At 40.0% G+C, this 22515-nt stretch overlaps 1 protein-coding gene across 3 annotated transcripts in view; it reads left to right on the top strand.

Moving 5' to 3' along the window:
- The first annotated feature begins 9384 nt into the window (after nucleotides 1-9384).
- The window catches only part of LOC134219374 (adipokinetic hormone/corazonin-related peptide receptor variant I), a 337296-nt gene continuing 324165 nt past the window's right edge, over nucleotides 9385-22515 (top strand). For all 3 annotated transcript variants that reach the window (XM_062698093.1, XM_062698094.1, XM_062698095.1), the window contains exon 1: nucleotides 9385-10191. In XM_062698093.1, coding sequence (XP_062554077.1) covers nucleotides 9888-10191 — 304 coding nt within the window. In that variant the 5' untranslated portion in view covers nucleotides 9385-9887. The remainder of the gene's footprint in view (nucleotides 10192-22515) is intronic.

Genomic DNA, 22515 nt, shown 5'->3' on the forward strand with positions numbered 1-22515 from the left:
GATGTAAGAAATTGAGCTGGAGAGTCAAATAAGCTCTACTAACACGTGTTAATATCTACAACGTGAAGCAAGTAAAAATATTACTATTCTAAATGATGTCTTTACTCATGTAATAGGAACTTGGTCATATTTGAACATGATGCAATAGTGTCCGGTACTCGGGGACACTTTTCGGAACCGTGACAATTTGCACCAAAATTCATCATCAAAATACATCGTGCAAAAACGTGTTTAAATGATCAAATATAGTTTGTATGAATCATCAATGATCATATTTTGTGTATATGGTATACAAGTAAACATAATCCGGATAATTAGAAAGTTTTTTGATAAATGGCTTATGTGTCCGGCACTGGGGGATCTCCCCCTATATAACAATAAAGAAATTGTGGGGTTTTTCATATACGGATTCAAATCTCGTTTAAAACCTTAGTTCACCTAAAAATTATGTAATTATGCTGAAGCTTACTTCATATTGTCTTGTCAGCGTGGTTTTACAGTATTGACTTAGTCAAAATTTGAAAAAGAATGCTTAGATTTATTTTTTACTAGTTGGCCCGGCAGACGTTGTCCTGCATAGTAGGCTAAAATGAGCCTTGCGAACTTCCCATACGATTCTTTATTTAAGTTTTTCACGATTCACTCAACTTCACAAATGATTTTCGACTGAGGAAATATCATATAAACCCGTCGGAAACGATAACGGTCATACTTGCTGAAGGAATGGAGAAAATCCATCCAGCCGTTTTCGAGTTATGCGGATACGAACACAGACCATTTCATTTTTATTATATAGATTTAGTGGGATACTTAATTATGTATCCACATCTGCCAGGCGTATACGCAGTTATAGAATTGATATTACTAGATTAACATTTGAAAAGGGCGTATATACCAAAATTTATTCCTTCTTATTCTTCGTCTACATATATAGCATTCATTTGCTCACTAGAAGAATCCTGTGCACCTTTCTAAAATGCAAGTAGCGTGGCTCAAATTAGTATGCAAACAACTTTTTTCATTTTTTTTTGATGGGCCGCCCTCTTATTCGGTTCTATTTGATGCCCTGGTGCTCTGGACAAAATTTCAGCCAAATTTGGGGTCAATTTGATCAGCCAAATCGGTCAACGTTTGGACGGTGCTAAACTCGTTGGAAGTTTAAATGGAACAATGTATGCAATGTTCAGTATAACTTGAACCTGCTCGATATTAATACATAGCTGGAACATAGTTAATTGCCTACATTATGGATGAAAATCCGGTGTGGCAATTACCTTGAAAGTAGATTTTTGTACAGAAAAATTATATCAACGTTTGTTATAATGTTGATATGAAGGTATCAACCTCTGTTTTAATTATGTTACGGCTAGAGGTATTTTTGATATAATTTTTGTTATTTTAACAACTAACCAGCAAAATTTATAACACATTTTGATACAATATTTTTCTGAAATAAATAACTCCCCTTGTTATAATTTTGTTATGCATTCTTGATCGGGATGGGCGTCCATATACAGATGTGCTCGACTTGCGGTTAGCGGCAGCATAGTCTTATATACGATCAGCTCGACAAACTGAGCTATTGTGTGTGTTTGTGTGTCCTTGGAATATGAGAACAGCTGTTATGGTCAGTATGTGCTGAAAGCAATCATAAGTAAAGAATCCTCAGCAATTTTAATGATCTTTCAACCCGCCCTGATTTTTTTTTGAGAATTCTGTGCGAACAAATCTGCAATGTTCCTCGCATATTGTGCAAATAGTCAATGAAGAGCTTATTAGCTTAATTAACTATACACATCATAGTTGCTAATCATGATTGGCCGAGAAACAGCAAATATGCCCAGCTCACCAATTAAATAATATTCTTGGGATACAAAAAAGTTATTCTTATTGTATACTTGCTTTGGAGTTTCCAATTTATGACCAATAACGATGCTGGTCACGTGCTTATAGTCAATTTAGGATTAGGAGAGGAAAATTAGTTTAACACTCATTGTTTTAAGAGACCGAGGAATGCTTTGCATCTCTGTGAGCGCTACGGAAAAGCAATCGTTGGTTGAGAAGGTAATTCATGTGAAACCCCTTGTTGAGTGACAAAATATTTATTGTAAACGAAGTTATTTTGAAAGCAAGAAGATGAAAACTGTGTTTCAAATCACCCCAACTCAAGATCAATGTGCTTCGTTTAATAATCTTCTACAACACGATCGATTCCGAACTAATAATTGCTCTTCGATGCAAACATTAGTTTTATCACTTCGCGTTCTCCCACACTAGCTGGCGTGATCAGCATCAACACGATCGATTGCACACTGGTTAAACAATTTTCTGCTACGCGAAGTAGATTTTTTTCACTTCGCGTTCTCCCGGACTAGCTGCCGTCCTATGACCAGCAGCAACAGGATCGATTCCGCATTCATATTGTGCAAATAGTAAAAAAAATATCACAAAATTTTAATCATGGAAACACTGAAGACGTTTTATAGAAGAAAACTACTTACGTATAAGAATGGGGTTATGTAGTAAGCGTTAATAGAAAAAAAATTATAACCAAAATTTTGATAACAACTTAATTACTTTGTTCAGCGGCGCAGCCAAAAATTTTAATAATGTAAAGTATGGATTAGTTTAAATTTGTTTCGAAATTCCGCGGAATTCCGTTAAATTTCGTTAGAAGCTAGTTTTTTCTAGCGAAATTTTTGTAATTTTACGAAACGAAACGAAATCGAGAAAACAGATTTCGCCATGCTTAAATTCCGCGAAATTCCGCGGAATTTCGTTTCGAACCCCCTGAAAATTTTTTCGAAATACCGCATATGCTTAATTTGTAGTAATATATAGGTGGAAATAGCGGTGTATGATTATTAACCTTTTGTCTGTGCTCTGGGGTCAATATGACCCCAGACCACTTTGAGTGGCTGCCATTTTTTTGTTTTCAACCGATTCTCCTAATTTTTGGTAGTTTGTTAAAACTCGCCGAGATCTATCTCCTAGGTGCAAATTTGTTCGAAAAATCTTGAGAATAAGCGATACAGTGTACTTTTTTCAAAAAAACTTACGTTGTCTGTGCTCTGGGGTCAAATTGACCCCAAATTGAAATTGCTATAACTTTTTTAATGTTTGGCCGATTCTGGATTTTTGGGACTGTTTCGAAAGATAATTTAATCATCTTTCAGGTCGTTACCAAAGATTGACTATAGGTGGGCGGGTACATCGCGGGTAGGTTGTTTCGTAAAAAAGGGGACAAAAACAGTGTTTTTTTGCTTATTTTACTTATATCTGAAAATCCTTCCCATTTTGAACTGCGACTTTTCAAAAAGGTTATGCAGAAAGGCGTGTGCTTTGACATGAGGCATTAATTAGTTTAAAGCTTGATCGCTAGGTGGGGGTATATTTGAATTCATTATTTTAGACTACTCAAGTAATTCCGATATATGAAATTTTCCTCATTGTAAATATTCTTATAGCAGAAATTTGAAATTTTTAAAGATGACGTCTTTAACAAAGTTCGTCTGGTAGGAATGGACTGCCATGGGACGGAATAAATAATTAGGAAATTTACAAATAGGCGGCGCTAGTGTACTTGCAATATTCTTGCATGTTTGAAATATTGCTTTAGCTTAAGATCCCTCATACCTACACCCAAGTTGTATTCGGCAACATTGTTCAGGATGTCCAAGATTACAAAGCGGTGCTTAATATAATGAGCACTTCTTCCAAGATGCGGCGCTAGCGAGCTGTTATATTTGAGTATATTGTTCCATGTGAGATTCGATGTATTTTGGTTTGTAGCATTTTTGACAAACATGAATGTTGTGGTAGAGCTCATCAAAAGTTTTCTTTGTATTCAACCTGCTTCAATGATGCTGCAAATAATAGAATGTGTTCACAGAATATGTTTTAGGTCAGCGGTTCTCAACCTGGGGTACATGTACCCCTGGGGGTACCTTCGCCGGGCCCAGGGGGTACCTCGAACAAAAATGCATAATGGCGGATTCATTACAATTTTGATCAAAACTTATTGATAATGGTTTGATATGTATATTTTTTTTATTTCATAATTTTGTATTGTACATAATATGCGTGGCGATCAGTAGTTCAGAGACTATCGACTATCCTGCCCTTCACAACCAGCACAGTGGATGCACGGCTGTGGGACAAAAGAACAACAGGACAGGACAATGAATAAACGAATTTTAAAAATCTTCTATGTAATTTACCTAATCGAAACAAAATGTTAAATGATTTGTCGAGAGTATGTTTCTGAACTAAAATTAAGAGTCTACACGTTCGGAAGCCTCCATTTGAGAGACATGAATGTTTTTTTTTATCTGAAAAGTTCGGTTGCTTAGTTGCAAGAGTAATGGAAGCATCTTTCTACGCTTCTCGAAAGCCTCCTTGTAAGCACCTCGGAGTACTCATTTCAAGAGGATTGGAAGCCTCCTTTCAAGATGCCCGGAAGCCCCTTTCAAGAGGCCTGGAAGCCTCCTTTCAAGAGGCCCGGAAGCTTCCTTTCAAGAGGCCCGGAAGCCTCCTTTCAAGAGGCCCGGAAGCCTCCTTTCAAGAGGCCCGAAAGCCTATTTTCAAGAAGCCCAGAAGCCTTCTTTTGAGATGCTCGGAAGTCTCTCTTCAAGGGGCTTGGAATTTACCTTTCTAGGGGCTTGTAAGCCTACGTTCAAGAGGCTTAGAGGCGTCATTTCAAGATGCTTAGAAGCCTCCTTTCAAGTGGCTTGAAAGCTGCCTTTCAAGAGGCTCGGAAACCTCTCTTTAAAAGCTCGGAATATTGAAAATTTCAGCCAACTTTATGGAGATTCATATATTCCGTTAATTTTCAGTTCCATTTTCCATATATCTTATGAGTTACACCTATTTTCATTTACAGCAAAACATAGGGGGTACCTCAATTAATTCAAAAGTGTGAAGGGGTACCTCGCCAGAAAAAGGTTGAGAACCGCTGTTTTAGGTCATCCAAGAAAACCCTGGAATTAAGGCCTTTGGGTCTACATACGTAACCAAAGATCAGTCAATTTTCCGCCTATTAGTAAAATTGTCAATTATTACTTCCCTCACAAGACAGTCCATTCCCACCAGACAGACGACCTTTGATTAAGACGTCATTTAACTAAATTTTTAATTTGTGCGATAAGAATATTTACACTGAGGAGAATTCTACATATCGGAATTACTTGAGTAGTCTAAAATAATGAGTTCAAATATACCACCACCTGGCAGCCAAGTTCTAAACTTATCAACGCCTCATGCCAAAGCACACGCCTTCCTGCATAACCTTTTTGCCTTTCTCGTACAACTAAGTTGAACCGAAAGGCTATCATTTCACTCCCAAGACGTACTTTTTATAGAGGCCTCTGAGACCCATAGTATTATATACCAATCGACTCAGCTCAACGAGCTGAGCACATGTCTGTCTGTCCGTGTCTATGTATGTTTGTGTGTATGTGTGTGTGTATGTGTGTGCACAAAAGCTAAGAAAAACATTAGACAACTTTTAGTATAGTAATCCTTAACCGATTTTCTCGCAACAAGTTTCATTCGACAGAGGACAAGGCCTTGTTGATCACTAATGAATTTTATACCGATCGGTCATTGTGTTTAAAAGTTATGAAGAAAATGAAAAGAAAATGGTACATCGGACCATATAAACCCCATATAAGGTTGGTGTATTAACTAAATGCGAGAAAGGCACCACCAACGCTTGGTGGATTAATCTGGGTTTTTAAAAAGGTGCAGTTCAAAATGGGTAGGATTTTCGGATATAAATAAAATTTTCATGAAAAATCACTGGTTTTGTACCCTTGTTCACTAAAACCCCTCTCCGCGATGTACCCGCCCACCTATAGTCAATCTTAGGTAACGATGATTAAATTATCTTTCTAAACAGCCCCAAAAATTCAAAATCGGCCAAACATTAAAAAAGTTATAGCAATTTCAATTTGGGGTCAATTTGACCCCAGAGCACAGGCAACGTAAGTTTTTTTGAGCACAGACAAAAGGTTAAATAATACTATTCTGGAATAAATAGCGCTACATGGTTATGATATCCCAAGCAGCACAGATGCGAGACGATACGCATCGGCCCTGGACCTTGCAAAGAATCTCTGCTCTGGCTACGGACAAACAGCTGGCTCTGTCCAATGGTAGTCAGATCATCGAGTCATCACTGGTGGAAGAATACGAGCCCTGGACCTTTGGCAGAATCTCCGCCTTCTGTTATTTGGAGTGACGAGAAGGGACAGTCGTATTGTTGAGTCCGACAAAGAAGCGCGAGTCGATAAAACCCGGTTGCGCCAACTAGAAATCAACAAATACTAGCTATGTACCGTTTTGACTCAAATTCCGAAAATGACTCATATTCCGAACTTTAGCTTTTAAATGCCCATTTTGACTTTATTCGTGTAATTTTCTCCACAGTAGTTAGAATTCGTTTGTAATCTTGATCCTCAATGCGGAAAACCAATGACAGTTTTAGTTTTAGGGCGCTAAAACGCCAGTGTTCGGAATATGAGTCATATTCGGGATTTGAGTCAGAACGGTACCAAAAACCAAGACATTCGGTTGAGATGCGCCAGAGTAGTAAACGCTGCGGACGGGAATAGGGTATTTGTGCTATTTTATTACAATCTAACTCCCACTATCTGGCAGTGGCATTATGGATAACATACTCGTGCAACTAGTATAAAGGAGGGAGCTAGAAAGTAATAGTTCTATTGTAACCTATAGCCCGTTTCAATAAAGTATGCGTTCCGAAGCTATAGCCGTTTACAATGATGATTGTACATGATGTACCCACAGAGTATCTGAAGTGCATTCAAACTTCCTGAATTAAAATTGAATTCATTTGATTTTGGCGCATATTTAATAAAAAAATATAATATAATAAATATCCTAAATTATCTTTGAATCGAAAATGTTTGTTCATTTGCATTGCGATTATCGCATTATGACATTGCATTGCGGTTGCTAACAATCGATCATCCTATCCTTGCATTAGGGTCTCGCCGACATTTCTCACCAACACGAACGCAGGTTGGTGGTTGCAAACAATCCCATTTGATTTTGCCGTGACAGCTGCTCGTGGTTGCAAACAAACCGAGTAAAAGTGTGAGTGAAACGTGCGTGTACGTCCACGATCGCTGAAAGCCTAATGCGCTTGTATGTATATCGCCGACTGCAGTCACTGCTGTGGCCCTACTTTTTGTGGCAAACTGGTGCGAAGCACCGCACAAAAAGAAGAGCCCAAAAACCAACTACACTGAACGACGGCCGAATGAGACTCACGTTGCGAACGGGAAAAAGAGGTCCTGCCGAGGGTGCTGCCAAAATGGTCCAATACCCTACTTTAACATTGATAATCAAAAGTTTCAATATAACTGGAAAATTCGTGGAGAGTTTCCGAGTCGATTGATATATAAATCTCAAAAATCCACCGAAATATGAATGCGCTATTAAGGTGACTCGAGGAGGCACTACACACCGTGTTATTTTTCCTATCTTTTGTCTCTTTCTAGCATTGCCACCTCGTAATTTTGGAGCGGCGTATTTCGGTTTTCAGTTGTTTGATGTAACTGTAAATGTATCAGCATGTAGATTGCGAGTAAGCAAGCGTCGGTGATACTTTTTCAAAATCATATTTGTTGTAGAAAAAAAATTAAGCATTCATTGATGAAATGATGACGATTTGATGATTGTTTGTGCTTCCCGTGTCACCTTAACGTTCAAAATCTTACATGATTTCGTGACGGTCTCGGATTTTTTTTCCAGTAGGATGGGAATCTGCATCCAGACACCGGTGGGCTACCGGCGAACGGGGTTTAGCTATTGCCGACCCGCTAAAACCACCCTGTTCACAGACCCTGAGTCTCCCCGGAACAGCCTTTCCGGCATTACTTCTGGGAGGGGTCCGTGCTACTACGCACGCCCACATACTAGCTACCCACTAGCTTCAAATCACAACTAGCTACCGACTAGTTCCTCTACCTCATAACTAGCTACCCACTAGTTCCACTACTACTTAACCAACTACCCGCTGGTACCTCACCCTCACCCTCACCCACCCGGTCTCGGATATGGAAATTTTCATTTGTCACCCTGTATCCGAGTCTTCCCCTTAGACGTAGTTTACGTCAAAATACAAATCTGTTCTCAGGCTTCTAATTTTTTGTAGATTTGACAGATGTGATGAAGGGTTGGCAGGAAAAAATATTTAATGCGTAGATATCATAGAAAGGGGATAAAGTATCCCCATATTTTAAAATTGCATGTGCTGTCGAATTCAATAACAAAAATCGTTCATGTATACGCACAGCAATTCGAAAATTCCGCGTATTTTGAAGGAAAACTGTTTAAAAAATCTGAGGGCACCTTTCTAATTTTATCAAACCAAGTTCTTGGAGAGGGATCAATTTTCCCCGAATATTTTAAAAGTCGATTTTTAACAGCACTCCAAAAAATAGATCAATAACATAAATAATTTAAGGACTGTCATACATCAGTAAAGTTAAAAACCATATTTCTTAGAGAGTCTGTGATACATCGGAAATCAGAAAAGGGGATCAATTCTCCCCAGACTCCCCTAGTGATGTATAGTGAAATGTTGTGGTCACAAAAGCTATTTTTCTACATCTACAAGTCTATTCGATATCACATTTTTTCGATGTCACGTGCCCTTTATTTCCAGAAAGCTTTAAGTTAGATAAATGTTATCACTTTAATCAATTGTCGATACTCCAACAGTTCGTTGACTACGCAATTCACGCTTCTCCGCTTCGCTGGGGTACCATGAATATAAAAACAGAACGTTGACATTTTCGTCATCGCTTCCGGCAGGCTATCATTAATCAAGAACCGCCAAACGTATGCGTAAGGTTCCGGTTGACAGAACTGCGTAGCCTAGCTTCGTTAAGAGGCTTAACGATAAACGCCTCCAGTGATCTAGCTGTGAAGATGTGCTCTTCAATGTAGTACCGTTGCAGCATTTGGCGCCCGGCGAGAAAGGCAACATCGGGTGGATGGATTGTGCCCTTCCTGCACCAGTCAGTCAGTGTCAATGGCAACAGGTTCGAACTTGTAACTTCACATTCCAGTAGACAACGCCTTCGGAGGGGATGTCTGGTCTGGGGGGAGTGGCGGTAATGATGGTGCTTAATAGGCGAAGGGAATTCATTCATAGTTCCGCCGTGATTGACCGGTTACAACCGGTGGTGGTGGACGCAATACGCATGCCCAGGGACGACGAAGGATGAATTCGTCAGTTCACCATACTCACCACTACGCCAGAGAACTTCGGGTGGCTCGTTTGTTTGGGTAGAACTTGAACTTGATTTGGCGGTACCGTCTTCAGTCGAGCGGTGGATTGGTGCGCGTAAACACAATCTTGCAACCGGGTCCAAGGCTTCCGAGCTTGAAGGAGGGCAGTTGATTTGTGTGGAATTCTTGAAGCTGCGGAGTGATTGAGTTGTTCAGGTGAAAGTGGCGCCGGAAAGCCGCGTGGGGGTGGGGACTGCCGCAACGTTGAATAGCCCATTCATTATCAAGGGGCCTCGAAGGCGACAAGTGCTGGTAGTGGATTGAAGATTTGCTGATTTTGAAGAAGAGTTTGTGTGACGAGTCAACAATGCCCGCAGAGGAATGAGGAATATTCCGAGCGTTTCTATAGAAGAAGTCCTTCTTTTGTCGCAATGGCATGCGTTTAAGAAAAATAGTGTTCAAGCCGTTGAGTCGTTGGGACGTCAGGTGCCAGTGTACAAGTGCTGATTAAATCCTCATGTAATCAGAAGGCAGTGTACGCAATCAGTCAGTTGTTTTTTGTGTTTGATAGTTTAACGAAGGATTGAAGAAAAGAATACAACTGAATTGTGTTGTTGTGTCGGATGTACCTTTCGGCCGGGTTGAGAGAGATTATGGATAATTCCCACGCCACGTCGAAGCATCAGCACCGGGGCCAGGATGAGGTGCTTCACACGGATATGAACCAGCAGCAAACAACGAGTGGCAGTTCGGTAATGATGATGATGAGTGGCGATGCGGCCGCCGTACCGTTTTCCAGCTCAACGAACGGCGTCACTGGGACGGGGGACGGCTTCTATCGAGGATTGGTAGCTTTGACCGGCAATGTCAGCGGCATCAACGGGATGAATATGTCAAACAGCAGCGAGCCGGGGATTGCCGCACCAGGTTGGTAATGAATTTTGTGCCGAGAGTTAATTGAATATAAATGCGAGCAAACGAGATCTTTGGCTTGCCGTGCGTTGTTGAATGTGGGCCAAGATATTATGTGAATTCCGCATACCCCGATATAATATTCAACTAAATTAGCCTCAAGAAGGAATTGGAAACCAGGAATGGCACGCGAATTTCTAATTAACACATTTGGAATTATTTGCGGTCATTGAAAATTTATACCGATATGCAAATATTGTACTTCAGTTTATGCTTGGATTTATGAGAACGTATTATTGTCTCGCAATGCGGATAGATCGCATTTACGTCATACCTACAACAAGTTTAGGTTTATTATCAGCTTGAGGTGAACATAAATCCAACACGATGTTCAATTTTCAAATAAAAGGCAAGGCGTGAATTTGGGCCCATATTTCTATTTTAATCCAGCCAACTAAAGATTCGACCAACCAGCATGTTTATTACTGTGTTTATTTGTGCAAAAGAATAAATTTATGGATGGTCTGGGGGGTTAAAGTTTAGAAATCGCTTGAAAATTGTATACTTATCAAATTGTTTGGAACTTTGACTCCAACTTGAGTAATTTACCTTTGAATATTTCAAACTCGCTTTACATAGAGAAAACACAAAAAAAAAATGATAAAAACTGCATTTTTTCTGAAAATTTGACATATTATACTATATATGTATACATTGCTATGGATCTATTAATAGTAGTTTGTGCAACTAGTTGCAAAAAGATGATTTTTTCAGCACGAGTTGTACGTTTATCCAAAGAGGCTTGCCAACGAGGCTTGCCGAGTTGGATAAATACTACGAGTGCTGAAAAAATCAAGTTTTGCAACGAGTTGCACACGCTATTTTTAGCAATGACGAAAAATGAGCTTTGTTATGATAAATCTGTACCAAAATAGTAAAGACCGATTTACTCCACATGATAATTCTTGCCAATAAATAATGTTGCTGCAGATAACAATCAGATTCTATGTTATCATGCCGCATCGCATAGCTCTACGAGCCTTGAAGCGATACATGAACTCGTCTTTGGAAAATTCTGATGTTATGTCCATCAAACTATTTCATTTATTACGCGACGCAGAGAATACACTATTTGAACACTAACCCAAGCTAATTCAGCAAAATGTAGTCATGTAACTACTGTTCCGATGTTGGATTTTCATTATAGCACCCAAATGAGTGCTATAATGGATATTATGCAACCCATTTGAGTTGCATAATGTTCATTAAAGCACCCATTTTGTTGGTATGGAAAAGTAGGCCGTTTTATCACTCAAAGACGAACTGTAAACCAGGTATTATGATCAGGAATTGCAAAAAAGATATTTTAGTTACTAGATAAAGATTGGCGCTTCGGTTCCCTTTGTTCTGCTGTCCGAAACATGTGTGGTACCCAACTGTCAAATCGTATGAATTTTTCCTTCATTGAGATTTAGATCCCCTATCCTCGCCAGCAAAAGATGTTCCGGACAGCGACAATCTTTATCTAGTAACTAAAATATCTTCTGATCAGTTTTGATCTATAGGCGAATTCGAGAAGGATCCAGTGTTAGAGTGCGCTGCGAGTGTTTGGGAGAAAAGTCGTCAGAAGCGATTACTTACATTCAAAATCAAGTTTTCTTCATGAAATTTATTAACGTTTTGGTATATGGCCACATGTTTTCCACTGGCAATGGCTTCATACAGTATTTAAGCAGCTGTTGAATACGAATCCTACCCAAATAAGCCGCGAATTAAAAATCCGGGAAGCTCATCCCAAAGAAAACAAAATTTTCTTCCAATTTGCGACTATTTTAGCTTTCATAAATGGTTGGATTAACCAGAAAACGTGAAAATCGTACTCCCTTCCTATGCTGCCAATGCACTTTTTTGGCCAACGACACTTTTTTCGTGGTTCTTGTGCAGGGTTGTTAATCGTTAATTTATCGTTATCGCCGATAAAGTTGATTGTGATCAACGTTATCGGTTGCTACGATAACGATGAATCAACTGAATTATTATCGTAGTTCGATAATTTAAGGTCACTCCTGACGGAATCCAAGTTTAAAAGTACTCGCGTTTTCGGGGGCACACCACTCGATTCAGAGGCGGCGCACAACTGTCATTTTTGTTGATTTAGCTTTGCTGCGTCGCAGCATGCGTGAAATAATAGAAATGACAGTTGTACGTTGCTTCCGTATCGAGTGGTGTGCCCCCGAAAACGCGAGCACTTTTAAACTTGGATTCCGTCAGGAGTGACCTTAACGTAAGTTTACTCGATAATTTTGCGATAATGGGGTTACTAGATTACGCGAATGAAGTTGGTGTAAAATTTTGACAGAAGCCGAGAATGAAATATTTTTTTTACAGCTGGTTGATGAGAGTTAATTTTGATTGAAGCGAGGCACCCTAAATATATTGCTTAATGCCTGCTACTCTACGAAACGATGAGAAGTGAGGTACTCTGTATGTAAAATTTGGGGCTCCTCTCAAATTCCAAATTTTAACTCGTTCGCTTGCGAAGGATAAGCTTGCGAGTTGTTATGGTGGTGGACTGGTCGGAACTCAATCTAAACCCTTGCGTCGCGCTCAGACCAATCAGGATAGTTTCCTATTACCTGACAGTGGAGGCTAACAGTGGTTTAGGGTGCTTCTCCTCAAATAAATTACCGTTCGCCAATAATGACACGCCGCAAGCGGGTAGTCTACAAACCGGGAATGGTAATATATTTGTGGCCAACTATTCCTTTGTCTTCAGACCAATCAGGCTAGTCTCCTAGTACCTGACAGTGGAAGACGAGGAAAAACCTTTACAGAGTCCAATTAATACTCGCACTGTCGAAATGACACGCCGCTCAGCGGGTAGTCTACAATCCAGAGTGCAAGTGTTTAACTGGAAGATCAAGTTTGAACTTAGAAAAATTCTCAGACCAATCAGGATAGTTTCCTATTACCTGACAGTGGAGAATTTGTTTAAGTAAAAACTTTAAAGGGATGTCAATATATTTACCTGGGAATTTCTTTGAAGAAGGAGCAGCCAACACGATCGAGGTTCCAAACACAAGTCAATCTCTGTATTCAAGGTACAGGGTATTTATACAATTTTTGGATGATAATTCTAACTTACATCTATTGAAAAAGAAGATTCCGTCACGTCCTGTGAAAAGTTTTATTACCGGCCCTCTCAATGGACTTCAGACATTTTTCCATTGTTCCCTATCTATGAAACCTATCAAAATTCTAAGCATAGAACTTTCCTACAGGGCCCGGTCCTACAACGATTATCGCGCTAATTTACGACCTTTCTTTTAAGTAATAAAAAACGCTCCTACATTGAACGAGACGGATCGATCGTACATTCTTTTGTTATCCCTTTTTCGTTCAGTCCCTTGCGCTGCACAATTTCCTCCCTGCCCCTTTACTCGAACGATCGAGTGATCGTGCACCGATGCGTACGTTTTACGACTTTTCTCGCTTATCTATGCTCGCCGCCCCGGACGGTACGTCGTACGCATGGTGCGCGATAGGAGTCAGACCTGCTGTCGGTCGTATGTATTTTGTTTTCCCTACTCTCTGCGGTGCGGCGACGTGCGCATCATCAATTATGTTCCCTAAATTTCCTATCGAGGCTCGGCGACTGACGACGGGATTTGTTCAATGATTTGATTGAATTGCAAATTACGAATAGCACTGTCGCGTTTTTTACACTGTAGGTGGTTTGGAGTTTTTTTCACTATGCAGCATATATGTTTCAATAAGAAGATCGCAAAAATTTGCAGTACCCAGGCGGACTTAATTCTCTGAGACAGTGACACTTAAATATAAATATGCTTTTAATGAAAGAGCATGAGCTAATCCTTATCGTATAAGCAAGAATATTCACCCGGATTCGGAACCCCTACGGCAATATATTGGGATTCAAGTACTAGAAATTTATTTGATGCAGCGATCTGTTGTGGTGCATTCCAGGCAGCACCAGTACGGACCAGTAAACATTCTCTCAACAGTTTGGTGGACTAGCCTCGTCACCTTTTCAATATGATTTATTTGGACTAAGCAGTTTAGTCTTTGAGTCATCAAATATTCATATAAATGGGTGCTCCAGTTCTTCTAAACAGAAGTTTTGTTAAACATGCAGAGTGGGTAGACATTCAAAATGCTCTCAGATTCTCTACTATGAACAACTGCGGCTTTGTAAGAACTTTAATGATTGAATAAAAATGATTTGGTCAATTCGGTGACCTCTCTGAATCCCAATTTAATTCCAGGATTTAAAGGCGCTTATGAATATTGTAAGGCGATACAATATTTTTTAAATAGATATTGCAAATCCAACTTGTGAATATTTGTACTTTGAACTATAGTACATGTTACAGTTAACTCGATAATTATCGATAAATCAACGAATACACGATAACGATAACATTAATTCAACGCTCACTTTATCGCCAACGAAGCATTATCGTAAAAGCGTTATCGTTATCGAAGTTGGCGTTAACTTAACGATTATAATTTATCGATTAACAACCCTGCTTGTGACGACCACCAGATGTCGAAATGATCGATGAGCTTTACTCAAATTCGCCTATTGGATGGGCCATAATTATTTTTTTTTCTGTGCCAAAGAGTATTGACATCTGGAATTTGACAGTTATGAAAATAAATATTTAGATGAGGCAACACAAGTAGCCTTCACTGAGAAAAATGGGCGTATAATTTTCAATTAAACGCCTTATGAAAATTTGCCACAAGCAATCGGTATGAATTTCAATATGTTGCCTTATGAATGATGACTAGGTTCGAACCATGGACGTCGAGGTCGGGAGGCTGGTATGTATACCACACGCCCATCGATGCTTGATTAGTCAGGAAGGTACATATTTATTGGCAAAAATCCATATAACTTATGATGTATATTAGCACACACATAACCATTCTACACGCGAACTACTTATAAAATATATATCCAAATAAACTTTATGTGTGGTCTCGAATTAGCAATTATTTAATTTATGTGTGGTTCTATATCGATTATATTAGGATGGAGCTATTGCAAAAATCTATAACGGCGACACATATATCTTATATAGATATTTTTGGCAGTGTACAAGAAGCACTTTTGGTGGAATGATCAGTCTAAGATTCATAAGGCACCAGTTATGAATTTCGATAGTGCAGTTCGCTGAGTGTTTGGCTTTTAAAATTCTAGAACGAAGCCTACTATTTTATCTGTTTTTCTCAAACAGGAAACAATTTTAAGCTGTTTTTTGAAAGGAAATGAAAGTCTAAAAAAATCGACATGGGGCTCTATAGGCGAATTTGAGTAAAGCTTATCGATCATTTCGACATCTGGTGGTCGTCACAAGAACCACGAAAAAAGTGTCGTTGGCCAAAAAAGTGCATTGGCAGCATACACGTAAAAAAATAACCTTATATGTTATGGCAAAAAACCATTCGAAAATACTTATACTCTTCATTATGCCACCTAATGAATGATCGCATATCAAAAAGCTACGAGTACGATTACGAGTACGATTTTCGCGTTTTCTGGTTAATCCAACCATTTATGAAAGCTGAAATAGTCGCAAATTTGAAGAAAATTTTGCTTTCTTTGGGATGAGCTTCCATCCCGTGGGTGCTTACATATGATTTTTCCGATTAAATAGCACAGCTCTTGCAGTGCCTCAACCGCACTATCTTGGTTACGATTTCCAGGATTTTTAATTCGCGGCTTATTTGGGTGGGATTCGTCTTCAACAGCTGCTTAAAGACTGTATAGAAGACATTGCCAGTAGAAAACATGTGTCCATATACCAAAAAGTGAAGTAAATTTTATAAAGAAAATTTGATTTTGAATGTAAATAATTGCTTCTGACGACTTTTCTCCCAAACACTCGCAGCGCACTCTGTCACTGGATCCTTCTCGAATTCGCCTATTGCGAATCTGGGCAGTATATGCAGTCGTTATTTATTTGTTTATTTATTTAAGACTCTTAACTACATGAGGGTGCATTCTATCGTGAAGTTCAGAACATGTAATTTATCTGATCAACTGTGGGTCCCTGTAAATAAGGAGGTATGGCAAGGTAGGGGGGTCGTACCCTAGTTGGTTTTCGTCCTGGGGCTCAGAACATCCAATCCAACTAATCAACCTAGATTTGAATTATGTATTTATCAGCGCATCGCTAAATATCCCAGCAGATATATTTAGCTGAAATGGCTCCATTTATTACTTCTGCGAACTACTACAGGCTACTAGTTCTCCAAAACGTCTTGGGATTCACGCAATCAACCAAGTCGTGCATGATGTATCCGAGCATTGCTAAATTATTGAAAGAAATCTCGCTTAACTTTTCAAAAGGACCTAAGTAACATTTTTTTCATGAATTAATTTGAATACTGCAATCAATAGCTTTCATGTTATTCTGTTGATTGCGCTATTCAAATTAATTCATGAAAAAAATGTTACTTAGATCCTTTTGAAAATTTAAGCGAGAAATATAAAAATATGGCAAATTTTTTCGCTTATTGTTGAACGCCCTTAAGAAATGCCAGTGCACATTTGCGCTGCCAAGCGAATGTGTTTCTAACTTCAACTCAATGATTTTGTTTTCCTATACAAAAAGAATGCGCATGCAATGCACTGGCGTCACCAAATGGATAAATTTGAAACCAAATGACTTTCAACTCAACAATTTTTATTAAGGGGAAAACGGTCCAAAATGCACCCCTTAAGCTTTTTCGATGTTTTCGACCATATTAACAAAAATAACAAACCATATTTCAACGTATAGGTGCAAAATTTACAAACCCAGCCACATTTCACAATGATCTCCTATTCAAAACAATACACTGCCAAAAATATCTATATAAGATATATGTGTCGCTGTTATAAATTTTTGCAATAGCTCCACCCTAATATAATCGATATAGAACCACACATAAATTAAATAATTGCTAATTCGAGACCACACATAAAGTTTATTTGGTCATATATGTTATTAGTAGTTTGCGTGGAGAATGGTTATGTGTGCGCTGATATACATCATAAGTTAAATCTATGGATTTTTGCCAATAAATATGTGTGGATTTTTAGTAGTGTAAGGTTTTCATCGAGGTTTTCATGACTTTCTAACGGATTTGAGAAAAATTAAAAAAAAGGCCTGGGGCAAAACGCCCGAATGGTGGTCTAAAATGACTCAATTACATGTAAAATGATGGTGAACACATGGTTGTTTGCATTTTCTTAATGGATTGAACTACAATCTTACGGATGTGGTTGAAGAATAGAAAATCGGTAAATTTGAGTGGATAAGAAGGGATTTTGCTAGATTTTTACAATGGAGCTCAATGATGGATAACTAATTATGAATTGTAATGGTAATATTCGTTCATAAATGTACTACAACAGATTATATGAGTAAAATCACTCATATAAGAAGGAGGCCATTTTGCTCCAGGGGTGCATTTTGGATCGTTCTCCCCTACTACCCTGCTTTGGTAAAGCCCTGGGATAAAGCCAACCTTCCAAATTTCACAGATTCCGACATATTCCTACGCAACTCTCTTAATTCAACTGATTTCAAGATAACCAACTCAATTGCTAGACCCCAAAGGGGGGTCGCCAAGCGGATATCGATTCTGCCCTTCTTCATGAAAATTGAAAACACCATCTTTCCTAACAGATAAAGCCCAGTACGCAGTTCTAAAGGAAAAAGGTCAAGGAAAATTTGATCAAATTACCAAAGTAATTTTGACGATTTGTAAATATAGTCGATAAAGTAGGCGAAGCAATAATGTTTTGTCTGTCATCAAGCAGGTAAGAACTTGTAAAGAAAGATCGGCAACTTTTTTTTCTTAAAATTTTCATCTCTTGTAGCATCCCCTCGCTCGTTCCGAAGTAAAATGTCTTTCGCTGAATGACACGGGAAGGCGGAAAGTAAAAGTGCTATGCAATGGAATGCTAATCCAATCCAAAAATCAAAATAACTCTGTCCACCGCACCAAGAAGCTGGTGATCAGTTCATCCCACTCCGTATTTGCTCACCATAGATCCTGGATTTATATTTGCCAAGGATAATGATGGCCAGGTCATTCAGCACATCCGCTTCGAATCATTATCAAGTTCCGTTCTAAAAATCAAGACGTAACTTATTGTGAGATACTGGAATTTATAAAATTCAAAGCTCGAAAACCAGAAAAAATATGATTAAAAATCAAACAAAATTACTGATAAAGCAATGTTATAGATAATTTATAATGAAATAAATTGACTATTCATTAATTGATCATTAACTTTAAGGTTAATCATCAGCCAATAATCTTTCCCCGGCCCCTTGCCGCTAATTGTGCTGCAAAAAGCCTGCACCGTGTCCCACTTCTGGTAGGCCAGATAATCTCCACTCGTCCAAGAATGTGTATACCGAATGGTTATGCAACGTTACTGGAAGAATACCTTCCACTTCCTTCATATTGCTAGCTGATTGTTGCATACCGTCTAGTCTATCTGGTAACGTTTCGGTACCTGAAGGTGTTCCGTAACGTTCCACGGACTCTACACTGCCGATGTCGTCAATGATCTCCCTTTTCTAATACTATAGGGAAATTCCCACAGGCGGAATTATACTTCTAGTACTGTTTGCACAAGATACAGCACCGATTGCACGAGATCCACTTCATCATGTGGTTTTTTGCTACTAGTTCTGCCTCCCAGTTTACACGTTCTTGAATGCGTCGTTCAAAGGGTTAGGCCATCGATGGGGGCTCGAAAAAATGTTTTTTTTTACTTAAATTATAGCTTAGGTTCTGAAGAATACAATACGAGACAATCGGAACACTTTCCTTCGCTTTTTTTTGGGCATGCAAAAAAATCCAAAATTCATCTTCAATCACGTTTTTCTCCAAATCGTTTTTTAAAGTCGGGCGGAAAAGCGACGTAAATGACTGGTTAATCGATTTGATCTTTTTTATAATTTGTTCTACATACTGTTTTCTAAGACAGAATTAGAACTCTGCTCATATCGATGATGAATCATTTTCAGACAGTGGTGACAGCGTAACGCCGTTGGGGATCGGCGGCGTGGATCAGCGTGAACTTATTTAATGCAATAAAAATCATCCGAAATTTCTCCGGAAGCTTCTTCAGAAATTCATCTAAAAGACACTCTAGGAATCCCTCCAGAAGTTCCTTCAGAAATTCTTCCGGAAGTTCCTTCGTGAAAGATACTTCCGGTAGATCCTTCAGGAATTTTTTTCAGAAATTTCTCCGGAAGTTCCGTTACGAATAATTCTAGAAGTCCATTCAGAAATTCCTCATGAAATTCCTCCAGTAATTCCTTTAAAATGATCCTTCATGAATTCCTGCAGACATTCATCCGGAAGCTCCGTCAGAAATTTCTCCGAAGCATTTCCAGAAATTCCTCGGGAAGTTCCATTCTCCAGGAATTCATTCGAAAGTTCCTCCAGAAATTCCTCTGTAAGATCCTGCATGGAATGCTGCAGAAATTACTTCCTCGGGAAGTCCAATGCTTCCTCGGGAAGTTCCTCCAGAAAATCCTCGGGAAGTTCCTACAAGAATTCCCTTGAAAGATCCTCTAGAAAGTTCCTTCAAGTAATTCCTTGAGACTCTCATTCAGGTATTCTTCCTGGAAGTTCCTCCAAAAAGTTCCTCCGGGAATTCCTCCGGAAAATTCCTCCGGGAATTTCTCCAGAAATTCCTCCGAAGTTCCTCCAGGAATTCCTCCGGAAGTTGCTCCAGGAATTCCTCCGGACGTTGCTCCAGGAATTCCTCCGGAAGTTCTTCCAGGAATTCCTCCGGAAGTTCCTCCAGGAATTCCTCCGGAAGTTCCTCCAGGAATTCCTCCGGAAGTTCCTCCAGGAATTCCTCCGGAAGTTCCTCCAGGAATTCCTCCGGAAGTTCCTCCAGGAATTCCTCCGGAAGTTCCTCCAGGAATTCCTCCGGAAGTTCCTCCAGGAATTCCTCCGGAAGTTCCTCCAGGAATTCCTCCGGAAGTTCCTCCAGGAATTCCTCCGGAAGTTCCTCCAGAAATTCCTCCGAAAGTTCCTCCAGGAATTCCTCCGGAAGTTCCTCCAGGAATTCCTCCGGAAGTTCCTCCAGGAATTCCTCCGGAAGTTCCTCCAGGAATTCCTCCGGAAGTTCCTCCAGGAATTCCTCCGGAAGTTCCTCCAGGAATTCCTCCGGAAGTTCCTCCAGGAATTCCTCCGGAAGTTCCTCCAGGAATTCCTCCGGAAGTTCCTCCAGGAATTCCTCCGGAAGTTCCTCCAGGAATTCCTCCGGAAGTTCCTCCAGGAATTCCTCCGGAAGTTCCTCCAGGAATTCCTCCGGAAGTTCATCCAGGAATTCCTCCGGAAGTTCCTTCAGAAATTCCTCCAGAAGTTCCTCCAGGAATTCCTCCGGAAGTTCCTCCGGAAGTTCCTCCAGGAATTCCTCCGGAAGTTCCTCCAGGAATTCATCCGGAAGTTCATCCAGGAATTCCTCCGGAAGTTCCTTCAGAAATTCCTCCAGAAGTTCCTCCAGGAATTCCTCCGGAAGTTCCTCCAGGAATTCCTCCGGAAGTTCCTCCAGGAATTTCTCCAGAAGTTCCTCCAGAAACTACTCCAAAATTTTTATAATGAATTCCTCCGAAAGTTTCTCCAGAAATAAATCCGGAAGTTCCTTCAGGAATTCCTCCGGAAGTTCCTTCAGGAATTCCTCCGGAAGTTCCATCAGGAATTCCTCTGGAAATTCATTCCGAAATTCCTCCGAAATTTCTTTCAAGAATCCCCCCGGAAGTTCCACGAGAAATTCCTCAAGAAGTGTTTTTTGGAACTCCCCCGGAAGTTTAGGAATTCCTCTATTAGTTTCTTTTGAAATGCACTCGGGTGTTCCCATATGAATGCTTTCGAAAGTTCACTTAGGCATTTCCCAGAAGTTCTTGGAGGAGTTCCTTACGGAGATAAACCAGGAATTATTTCGGAAGTTCTAACAGGAATTCTTCCGGAAGATCTTTCCAGAAAACCTCAGATAGTTCCTCGTGGAATTGCCTGGGTAGTTCCTTTAGGGTTTTTTTTTGGGAAGTTTCTTCAGGAATTCTTCCAGAAATTCTTTTAGGAGTTCCTCCGAAGCTCCATGAGGAATTTCTTTGAAAGGTATGTGGAAATTCACTCGGAAGATCTTGTACTCACAAAGTTCTCATCGGGAAATTCATCCGTAAATACCTGCAAACATTTATCTGAAAATTCTTCCTCGGGTAGCTCTTCCAGATAAACCTCCGGAAGTTGCTCCACGCACTCCTCTGGTAGAGTCTGCAACAATTCTTCCAGAAATTTCTCCAAGAATTACTCGGAAAGATCCTACAGGTACTTCTCGAGAAACTGCTCTAGGAATTTCTTGGGAAGTTCTTGAAGGATGTCCTCGATCAATTATCGGAGGAGCTTCACGAAGAATTCTTGGAGGAATTGCTGTAAGATCTTCCGACGGAGTTTTAGAGTAAATACAGGAGGAATACCTGGAGGAACTTCCGGATGAGTTCCTGGAGGAACTTCCGGATGAATTCCTGAAAGAACTTCCGGATGAATTCCTGAAGGAACTTCCGGAGGAATTCCCGGAGGAACTTCCGGAGGAATTCCCGGAGAAATTCCTGGAGGAACTTCTGGAGGAATTCCCGGAGGAACTTCGGAGGAATTCCCGGAGGAACTTCCGGAGGAATTCCCGGAGGAACTTCCGGAGGAATTCCCGGAGGAACTTCCGGAGGAATTCCCGGAGGAACTTCCGGAGGAATTCCCGGAGGAACTTCCGGAGGAATTCCCGGAGGAACTTCCGGAGGAATTCCTGGAGGAACTTCCGGAGGAATTCCCGGAGGAACTTCCGAAGGAATTCCCGGATGAACTTCCGGAGGAATTCCCGGAGGAACTTCCGGAGGAATTCCCGGAGGAACTTCCGGAGGAATTCCCGGAGGAACTTCCGGAGGAATTCCCGGAGGAACTTCCGGAGGAATTCCTGGAGGAAGGTTCAAAGGAATCCATGGAATTCCTCCGGAGGATCTTCCGGAGGAATTTGTGAGGATTTCCGGGAGGAAGTCCTTGGGAAATTACTGGAAAATCCTCCAGGATTTCCTTTAGAGACTCTCTCAGGAACTCCTCCTGGAAATTTTCACAAATTTCTCCAGGAATGCCTCCAGAAATCTCCGGCAGTTCTTCCAGAAATTCAATCGGATTTTTCACCAGAATTTTTTTTTTTTTGGAGTTCTCCAGGAATTCTCCCTAAACTACTCCGGGAATACTGCCAGGAATTTCTTCAGTAATTTCTCTAGTAATTTCACC

Source organism: Armigeres subalbatus, chromosome 3 (assembly GCF_024139115.2).
Source record: "Armigeres subalbatus isolate Guangzhou_Male chromosome 3, GZ_Asu_2, whole genome shotgun sequence".
NCBI classification, from domain to species: Eukaryota; Metazoa; Arthropoda; class Insecta; order Diptera; family Culicidae; genus Armigeres; species Armigeres subalbatus.